Genomic DNA, 10,345 nt, shown 5'->3' with positions numbered 1-10,345 from the left:
TTACATAGAACTTATTCGAATGGCCAGACAGTAAGATTAGAGTACATGTAGAAAATATTTCACCAAATTTTTCACAATTTTGTTTTTTAATTTGTATTTCTTTGTTGAAGTATCCGATTTCAGGCAACTTGGAAGTGTTGACATGCATGTAATTCAAAGTTGTGTATGATTGCTCGCCGGTAGAAAATTCTAGAGATGTAATTCATTTGAACTATTCATTAAACTATGTCCATAGATATACATATCTATGTTTGAACCAAAAAAAGACTGAAAAGAATGTAATAAAATTTTGAAAAATATTTATTATCATTTTTTTTGCGTTTTAGAGCGATAAATCAGCAGTGACTCAATTATTTAACAAAGCTACGATCTGGTTCAGTCATGATTTTCGACCTCCTTTTTCTTGTTTCAAGAAAGAAATTCACAATATACAAACCAAAATTGTCAAACCCAATGTGGCGAATTGCGTTTGTCGACATCAGTGACTTCTACAAATCTGTATTTGATTGTGAGTGAATCATTTATTTACAGTGTATACCACAAGAGAACAAGAGTTAAACAATTCGGGAGCTCGACCCGATGTTCGGATTCTGGGACTTGTGGAAATAATTTGTAGGAAAGTTCGGACTTGAGGTTCAGTTTCATTTTTTAACTACATAAATAATAAAATATATTCCCATTTTATATTATCTTACCGTTTATTCTATTATCGTTTATTACTCAATCAATTGTTCTTAAACACTTGTGTAATGTTATTTTTTACACCGTGTAGTCAAAAATGTCTGGTTATCATTATATTTCACTGCTTGTGTCGTTAGGTAAGGTACCTATTGTGAATATGGAACCATAATGTATATAAAAATTGGATTGACTGTAATCAATTTTCATCATAAAGCGGAGTACCATCTCCACTGAGAGACATGCTTCTTGGACTTGAATTTGTGTGAGGTGTCCCGCGCGGTGATTTGTAAGATGGTGTCCGAGCAGTTGGTGGTCTGTTGCGAGGCGTAGCTCTTCCTGAACCATCTTCGTAACCTCGAGGAGTCTTCCTCGAATCCTCGTATCTGGGAGTACTGTTTCCTCTATGAAAATTCGAAAAAGTAGGTACAACTGAACTCTTCTCTACCAGAAATTGCCTTACTGAAGACCAAAACTGAATAAAATCCCCTAATTTTCATACGATTTTAATACTTACGATGCTCTTGGTGTGGTCTGTTTTAGTCGGGCCCAGTCTTCAGCAGCCTTCTTCCAGTCCATTGGATCACCAGTAGGTGTAGATATTTGTGGTGTTGGACGATGAGAGGGGGTGCTTCTGTGGTGAGAAGGTACTGCGCTAGGCGCGCTGGGATGTAAGAATTGTCCTTGATGATGATTTGGCGTGTGTTGACCATATCTAGGCGTTGGTTGCCCATGATGGGGTGTTTGATGGGGCGTCTGATATGGTGTCATGAACGGCGTTTGACCGGACGGAGTGTAAGGCGTATTTGGATAAGTGTGCATACCTCCGTAAGGTCCTGCACTCGCTGCACCGGGAGTATGAGGGGGATAATGATGCGGGGTTTGGTTTGCAACTTGAGATAATGAATGTAACATATGATGTGGCAAATTTTGAGCTACTCTTTGTATCGCCTCTTGATTCATACCTGCGGAGAATGTTTTAATTTAGGATCTTCTAAAGGTCCAGCAAGATACCGATAACGAATCGTAAGCGTTAATCTTACTTGACATATGTACACCAGGGGTGGTGTGGTAAGGGGTTCTTGACGTCATAGCACCGCGCGGAGTGCTCGGTGTTCCTTGGCCAGGCACAGGATCTCGGAAATGTTCCTTGAACCAGCGGAACAGAGCGTTGACATTGTCAAACATTTGACCCCGGAATCTGAAACCCTCAGGTGTGACTGTCACATATTCGTGTCTACAACGAACTCGGGGTAGATAAGACAGAACGAATTTTCCGGGATAGTTCTGGAAGTGTACAAAAATTGCTGCTTTCGTGAATGAATTCATTGACCGATCGATCGATCACAGAGCAACGGAATATTTAAAATAAAGAAAAATAAAAAATACCTTAGCAGCAGAGATGAAGTAATGTATTTTTCCAGGATTTTTTTTCTTCTCCTCCTTCAACAACTCTTCCGCCTTATCTTTCAGTCCACCTTCCGTATCTTTGTAGTATTTAAAATACAACAAATCTCTAGCATGTGCTGCCATAGGGTTGACGTGACGAGCAATAATTTCATCCAAATCTTCAAACTCTTCATTACCAATCCACAAACTTTGACCGAGGGAGAATGTATTCTCTTTACCCTCTTCTCTAACGTCGATATGCTGACAAATTCTATCTGTAACCTTCCAGGTAACGGTAAGATGGTCGGCACCTTTACTACTCGGACGTACAATCGCTTCACCCTGATCCATATTGTCCATCAGTTTTTCAGCCTCGGCAAAACTAATATTGTGGAATGCCGGATGAACAATAACACGCTTTATATAAGTCTGACGTTGTTTTGCTTTTTTCGCATCCTCTTCTACCTTGAGATCCATTAGTTCGGCTTCTGTGTCGTAAAACAGATCTCTCTGCGGCCTAAGAATAATACATTATCAACTTTGAACTAAGATCTGTTCATACCTCATTAAAAAAACATTACGAGTTAAACGATGCGGCTTATCCTACTCACCTCCATTCGTGATTTTTGTCAGCGAGGTCGCTACTTTTACTTGTACATTCTACACTAAATCTGTCCACTTCAATTTTTATTATACGACAATGGATAATCTGTCCTACCCCAACTCTCTCTTCTGGGTTTGCTACATGCTTGTCGGATAGATTTTTTATATGAATGTATCCCGATATTCCATTATCGAGCCGTAATCTAACACCAGTCGCTTTTCCCGGGCAAGCTCCAGCGTCGAAATGATTCCATACTTCCGACAATTCCGGAAAGTCATTTTTCAAACAAAATGGACATTGCCATAGGCCTGTCTCATCATTTCGTACAGGATTAGCTTGATCCAGTTGTTCACCCTGTGGTTTTCGATGGGTTATACCGCACACAGTTGCCAAAACCATTTTCCCGATGTAGAATGTTTCAGGTGTCTCTTTAGTTAGAACGTCAAACAATTTCTCTGGACTTAGAGATTGATAAGGCACTCTGAGATCTTTATATCTGCTGTTAAGTTCCGCTCTAATATCGTAAAGCGTGATGCACTTGTTTCCAAAACCCTGTCTCTCCAATTCTTCGGCAAACGCGTCAAGATCAAGATCCTTCAATCTTTCTGGGGACTCTAGAATTTCTTCCAAAGCTCCAGCTGGATTAGCATCTTCATCATCATATTCTAATGCATCTACAGCCATTTTTCTCGCCCATTCGTATGTCTCCGGATGAACACGAGATCCATCAAGCACTTCGACATAAGCTTCAGTACTGAACAACGATATATGAATAATAAACAAAATTGGACCAGATTCAGACAGCTTGAGAAAATTACTTCAAACTACGTGACTCACCTATCTCCCAGACTATTTGTATCAATTTTGATGAAACCAGCGCAATTAATAAAAACTTTAGGGCCCATGTGGCAAGCGGTGACCAACTGAGTTCTGTTTTCTAATCTTTGATTGGTTTGTTTGAGCATTTTAATCAAAGCTTGCCCTTTTCTCGCTCCAAGACCACAAACAAATTGAACTAGGTTACCAGCGTATGCTTGTTGAACCGCCTTATTTACATCGACACCAACTTCATTTACCCTATTAACGAATTCCAAATATAGATTCTCCAAAAGTTCCTCCTTTGGTAGCTGGTCCTGTAAGAACCAGAAGTAAAAAAATCGTGTTTATCCGCATTCACATAACAGCGAACAGGTTGTTGAACTATGACACCAGAAGAGTTATAAAATTTACCTGCAAGGGGTGATATTTAAGACACAAAACTTCTTCATCGGCAGTGCACAGCTGTGAAAATTCAACCAAAGGGTCTTGCATACGTCGTGCCATTGAAATTGCTTCTCTAAGTAATTCTGGATAATCTCTGAATTCCGACTGCAATGTACAATATGTGATAACATGAAAATGATTTGTACATTGCATCAAGCTGCGATCATTGTTGATATCCTGACCTATGAAGTATTGGATTAATACTTACAATCCCCTTGTTACTATTTGAGTAGATTTTGGCGAGTTCGTTGTCACATATCTCTACTTGGATCATTGGAAATTGTTCCTCTTCAACAAGGTTATTTATACACTCTTTGATATCTGCCACCACCATCATAGCCTCTCTTGATTCGCCACCCACGACAATAACATGAGGTTTTTTGGTTGCAATAAAATTACGGATTGCAAGTAAATCTGCTTCCTACAAAAAGCAAGTTATAAAGATACACTTGCATCATGATGCATAACCAATTAACTAATCAAATAATTAACCTTCATCGTTTTTTCATCTTCTCTAAAACTGTTCTTTCGTTTCATCAAGTGGGGTAGCCGTAAATAATCAGTGCACTCGCCGTCAGGTGCTATAAGACACGTAAATGCTGCCTGGGAGTAGTCGGGAACGTAAGAAATTGCCATTACGCGCAATCCTTTGCTGGTATCCCACTCTTCATCTTCTTCTTCGGGAAAATCGCAACTATATGGAGCTACTTTGATCCAGTTGTACATTTTGCGACAACAGGCTCTCATAACGCATTCTTTTGCCTCGGATATTAGATTTGCCTTCAACTCTTTTTTCAAGTCAGGAATCACCATTTTTGTTAACGCCATCTCAACACTTCCTACTCTTAACGCATTCCAATCCTGAACGTTTTTGCTGAACTCATCCCGATAGTAGAGTTGCTTCATTTCATCAACATAATTATTACTCGTATTACCCTCGATTGTGTCGCTAAGAGTTATAGTGATAAGTTTATCCGCTTCGGCAATACTTAATTTCAAATATTGATCGCCAACAAGATCCCGCACAGGCTTGTCCTTCAAATACTTCATTGTGTAAATGGGATGATTCTCATCAATTTCCTTGATTCCTTTCTTAGTAGGTGTAACAGAAAGTTTTGCTCTTTCCATGTACATCTCTCTAACAGATTTTCGAACGAGTGGCTCCCGTGCAAGTTGAATGGCGACCATTAACTGTGCAGCTTTCAATGCTTCCTCTGGGGATTTGAATCTTTGACCGCAGTAATCGTTGGCCACAACTAATGGTTCTGTTGGCTCTTGATCGACTTCATGACGTTGATAATTGTCACGAAGATTCTCAGCATAATGTTCAGGGGACAGACCAAATTTTTTGGAAAGACCATCAAGCCCGGCTTTCCTGCATATCGTATATGGTCCAGTTCTTACAGCTTGTTTGAGAGTCTCATCTGTGGTTTCTTCCTCATCAATTTCAATGTCTTCTGGTGGAAGATCCTCACCGTTCTCCTCAGCTTCGGCAATCTGTTGTTTTCTCTTAGCTATTCGAGCTGCGATACGAGCTTCTTTCTCTTTCTGCCGGACAGCCTCCTGCATACCTGGGATTTCATGGCTGTAATACAACATGAAGTGATGATGAACGTCGTTCAACTCTTCGCTAGTTTGAACATTTTTCAACCGCTCAATATCATCATCTTTTATCAATCGCAGTCCCTCAGGTAATGGTGCCTCAGCATTTTTCATTATCTCGTCTAATTGATAATTCCTCATTTTCTCAAACAATTTTAATAAATTATCTTTTCTCTGACGAAGTTGGCACCATTTCATGTCAAACTTATAGACTTTCCACAGATCATTTATGTTCAGCTCAGGCAAAACGTACTCTTTTCTATAAAATGATATAAACGGGACCTCAAAGTGTTGGTTTCTCATGAAGTCTAAAGCTTTCTTGATTTTGCCTACAGTTTGTGGCCCTTTTCGCGCCCTTTCTTTAGCCTCAGCATTTAGGTGGGAATCTTGAATGGATATTGACGGACGACAAAATGCTTGTTTGTAAATCCACTCTGCTTCCAAATCTAATTCATCTGATCCTTCAGGTACTAGCGTAACTGGTACTGAACGCAATTGCATTCTTTCTGGTATATCGGTATTTCGAACCTGGACAAGAAAATCGTGATCGAAACAACTTTATGGCAGTTTTCATCTTCTGGAAAAGAATGAGAATGAGATTACAAGCAGAGCTCACCTCGTTATCCATATCAGTGAAATGACCCCGTTTGAGTTCACTAGGTTCATATATTTCAAAGATACTCTTCCGTGTCGGCTTCTTCTTTGGAGGCTTTTTGAGACGCCTGGGGCGCTCCCCGTCACCATCATCATCAACATACTCATCTTCCTCATCATCTTCCTCTTCCTCTTCATAATCTTCTTCCCCATATTTGCCAAACTCGTCATAATCAAAATCAACACCAAATATATCCTGCGCCTCTTGCAATGCACTAATAGAGTACAAAAAGAAAGTCAAATATGATAAAAAAGAAGGAAACAGAAGGAAATAAGTTTCAAAGGAACTATGTAAAATATGGCTATATCAGCTCCACAAGCTCAGAATAATCAATAAGGACTCACGCGTCCGAGAAGATTGGCTTTTTCTTTTTCCGTTTCTCAGCAATTGGTCGTCCATCATCATCAACAATGAAGTCATCTGCATCAGAATACTCTCCTTCACTGCCCTCCTCATCAAAATTTTCTGGTTCCGGCCTATGACTGCGTTCGCTCCTTCTCTCATCTTCCTAATGATTGAATAATCATCATTAATGCATATCAACTAAGAAACAATCACAAAGAGGAACTGATTTTGACAAGGAAATAAGCTTTGCTCTTTGTTCGGTACATTGTTGTGGTTTTAAGCATAAAAAGTTCTTTTAATATGCTTGCCAAGGGTTTGGTGCAAAATCTTCAGTTAACTACGAAAAATATTGACAATCAAAAAAATTGAGAGACATTGTTTTCAACCTGCTGCAATCATGTTTGGCTATTTGAATAGGCTTGCTTGTAAATACATAAGAATAGATGTGGACCAACATGTTGTGGGAATTATCGACAATTAGAGGTGAGTCAACAGGTATGGGAAGTTACTTACGTCACCTGAGCCTTCAAACAGCTCATTGGCAATAGCATCCCTCTCTTCTACCGCTTCCTGCTCGTGTTCTTCCTCGGACTCTTCATCTTGTATTCGACGCAGACGTTTGAAACGTTTCTATAGGAATAACCAATTCAATATTCACTCAAACTCTACCACAAAGACTGCAAAATAAATGAGTTACGAAACAAATTATTCTTTACCCTCTCAACTTTGACACCCAGATTCTCCTCAATAAGATCGTAATCCTCATCCTCCAATCTGTCATCGAAGTCCTCGTCATCACTTTTTTTGCGTTTTTTTGAGCCACCAGAAGCATCGCTGTCTTCACCTTCACTTTCTTCTATAGGATTGTCATCTATTAGATCATCCAGCTCTTCCCGAAGCCGGTCTTCATCATCTGAATTGGAATATATATTACAAAAATGAAGAATACAAATAAAAACTAGTATAAAAAAATGATTGTGTCTACCTTCATCATCTTCATCACTTTCTTCAACAGCTTTAAGTTTTTTTAATTTTTTCTTCTCAACGTGGTCAAGCTCCTCTTCCTCCTGCAGAACAATAATTTCAATACAAAGTGATAGCATGAACTACATTGGCACTGTATGCAATACAGGTTCAGTAAGTGATGATTGCTATTGCAGCTGTCTCCAGGTCTTCACTCACCTCGCTTTCCTCTGCCTCTGAATCTATAAAGTCTGCCATTCTTCTGTACTTCGCGATTATAATACAAAGAACTGTAAATTGACAGACGAATTCTGCATCGAATTCAAAGAAATACTTGGACTATTCGCCGTTTTAGCCTCAGAAGCAGAAACTGACGGCGACGTGGAGTTCGAAGTTGAGGTTGGGGTCGTGATCCAGGTCGAGGTTAATAATTTTCGTTTAATAAACACAGTAGTAAATGTATACGGCCAGGAGATGGTGTTGTGGTATGAAAATATATATGATCGGATATGAAATAAAATAAACGATATATGATTGGTACGAGGTATGCTTTTGCACTGATTGTTTCAATTATTCCGTACCTTTTTCTGTACTAATTCTACACGCCCGAATGCGTGTACAGAACCTCTTCAATTACAAATAAAAATTCTACCAACAACCATGCCGATTACTCGGACGTCATCGTCATCGAAGAATCGCATGACGCAGCATCATCCGTAGACTGAAATTCTGTACGTCGTCTAATTATTTAATTTTTTAAATATAATAACCACAAATTAACACTACCGCACATTACTCGGGAATGGAAACCAAACATAGGACAGATCATGGACGTATGAATAGTAGATTGACAATAGCAAGATGCCGACATTGAGGATGCGCACTGCGCAACCATACGGGAATCAACGAGTTCGTTTACGGGGCTGCACTCTATCAAATTTTGATTAGTAGCGCTACATGCGGATGAAGGTGAGAATGATTTGAAATCAAATGCGGGCGAATTTTTTGAAAGGTGATTCAACGCAAAGGCGGTGTGAATTATCTGTATTGTAATTTCATATTATCATGATTGACTAAGACAACTGCCAGAACAACGTGGCTTGTTTTTCTTCTTTGGGATGTTATCCGGCGTTGACTTGAGAGCTAAAATATAAATCATTTCTATTTTTGTTGATGAAACCAAAAATATTAAAACAGATCATGATGAGTTATCAGAAATTAGGAGGACACTCACTGACAAGATCTGAATTACCAATTGTACAGACTTTTCGGATACTTTGCACTTCTTGCAGAAGCAAAGCATTAAAGGATAATGCAGCGATTCTCGAAAATAGCTCAGAAATGCCGTCGCCAGTTCTAGCTGAAACAGCCCAGAACTCGGCTCTCATCGAGCGTGCAACAGACACTGCTCGTCTCTCTATGACTTCATAAACGGAATTTGACTGTAAAGTTGAACGATACGTTTCCTTATACCCTATAAAAGTTCGAGTGGAATCAATCAATATTATCCAGTTGTTATAATACCAATAGATCTCTTTTGCTGCCAACTAAGAAAAGTTGAGCTGTGCCATTGTTAGATCGTTGTGCCTCATCTAACCATTGTCGACAATGGGACAAGGACATTAGGCTTCCCAAATCGAAGACAATCACAATTACTGAAAAGTTTCATGAATAAGTTAGCATATCGTACTAAAGTATATGATGTAACACTTTACATTCCAAATTTTATTCGGAAATTCTACGAACCATTCGCACCCCTGTAATATGAAGCTGCAATACACTTGAATCTCTCTTGCCCTGCTGTGTCCCATCTACATGTATAAACAGTCAGTATAGTTTATAACAAAAAATGTAAACAAAATAGTGACAAGTAAAAACTAAATGCACGGATTTGATATTTGTTATACTTACATCTGTAAATTGTAAGGAATGCCTAGAATGTCAAAACGCTCCACCTCGAAGTCTACTCCTATGGTAGCTTTATAATTATTGTCAAAGTGTTTGTGACAAAATCTGTAAAATGTTATTTCACACGGATTTGTGAGCATTTGCAAAATATATCTACCGCTTTCATATGAGCTTACCGATTAACTAAGGAAGTCTTGCCAACAGCCACGTCTCCAAGGATAATTGCTTTTGATATTTTGGGTATTGAAATAGACTGTTTAGAGAGACACACCTCACGAACATGGATATCAAAATCTCGTTTCACGTAAGGGGTTGCATCTGATAAGAACGGTGGTTGCCACTTTGTTATCTACAAAATAAAAATGCTTGTACTCATAGTGTAAAAAATCTGTTAGCGAATAACAAAGTCAACTCCCAAGATTAAACTTCTTTAATTTTTAAATCTTGTACGTATTACCTGCCTTTCTTCATGAGCTGTATTCTTCATCATTTTATAAACCGCTGATCGCGTTTCCATCATCGCAAACGTTAATCAATGATACCGTAAGCTTTCGACCGAATATGATCATTTACAAAATGCATACACACAAATCAGCAAATGCAATGTTGTCACGATAAGGACGGAGTTAAACAGTAGCAATCTAGCAGACGCGTGTACTTACATAAATTCGAATACTGATGTCACCCAACGTCTACACCTTTTAGACTACGACAAACATTGGTTGCTGTGACAGGTGTTCGCCATGGATAGAGGATACATACGTGAATACTTCCTCCATTCGGCCAGCTGTGAACGAGGCCGATTTTCGAATCCACGGGTCTCAATCTGCGGGGGGTGGGGGGCATAAAGGCCCGAGGGCGGCAAAAGCGAACACCAGGTGCCCGTATGCTTCAGTCTATGTAGGAAATTCCTCCCAGCGTATAATCCTTGTCAATTT

At 39.2% G+C, this 10,345-nt stretch overlaps 2 protein-coding genes across 4 annotated transcripts; both read right to left on the bottom strand.

Moving 5' to 3' along the window:
* Window positions 1–679: 679 nt before the first annotated feature.
* Window positions 680–8,327, bottom strand: LOC105686075 (transcription elongation factor SPT6). 2 transcript variants are annotated; one of them, XM_012400672.3, is made up of 16 exons: window positions 8,081–8,327; window positions 7,719–7,869; window positions 7,522–7,603; window positions 7,253–7,449; window positions 7,050–7,166; window positions 6,536–6,699; window positions 6,153–6,405; window positions 4,427–6,064; window positions 4,143–4,355; window positions 3,902–4,039; window positions 3,509–3,804; window positions 2,679–3,425; window positions 2,068–2,584; window positions 1,722–1,965; window positions 1,196–1,643; window positions 680–1,082 (listed from the first exon to the last, which is right to left on the bottom strand). In XM_012400672.3, exons 2-16 carry the CDS (start codon window positions 7,755–7,757, stop codon window positions 878–880), a joined length of 5,298 nt encoding a protein of 1,765 aa, XP_012256095.2. In that variant the 5' UTR covers window positions 7,758–7,869; window positions 8,081–8,327; the 3' UTR covers window positions 680–877. The 2 variants fall into 2 exon arrangements, with proteins under 2 accessions (XP_012256095.2, XP_012256094.2); XM_012400671.3 differs by having other exon boundaries at window positions 7,719–8,327.
* On the bottom strand, window positions 8,236–10,086 carry LOC105685939 (ras-related protein Rab-34). 2 transcript variants are annotated; one of them, XM_048654012.1, is made up of 8 exons: window positions 10,070–10,086; window positions 9,865–9,955; window positions 9,584–9,756; window positions 9,411–9,512; window positions 9,246–9,310; window positions 9,024–9,154; window positions 8,734–8,941; window positions 8,236–8,660 (listed from the first exon to the last, which is right to left on the bottom strand). In XM_048654012.1, exons 2-8 carry the CDS (start codon window positions 9,925–9,927, stop codon window positions 8,563–8,565), a joined length of 840 nt encoding a protein of 279 aa, XP_048509969.1. In that variant the 5' UTR covers window positions 9,928–9,955; window positions 10,070–10,086; the 3' UTR covers window positions 8,236–8,562. The 2 variants fall into 2 exon arrangements, with proteins under 2 accessions (XP_048509969.1, XP_012255858.2); XM_012400435.3 differs by lacking the exon at window positions 10,070–10,086 and having other exon boundaries at window positions 8,236–8,642; window positions 9,865–10,050.
* Between the last annotated feature and the right edge of the window lie 259 nt (window positions 10,087–10,345).

The sequence above is a fragment of the Athalia rosae genome, chromosome 1, assembly GCF_917208135.1.
Source record: "Athalia rosae chromosome 1, iyAthRosa1.1, whole genome shotgun sequence".
Classification (NCBI taxonomy): Eukaryota; Metazoa; Arthropoda; class Insecta; order Hymenoptera; family Athaliidae; genus Athalia; species Athalia rosae.
This window is presented reverse-complemented; position numbering and strand designations above follow the sequence as displayed.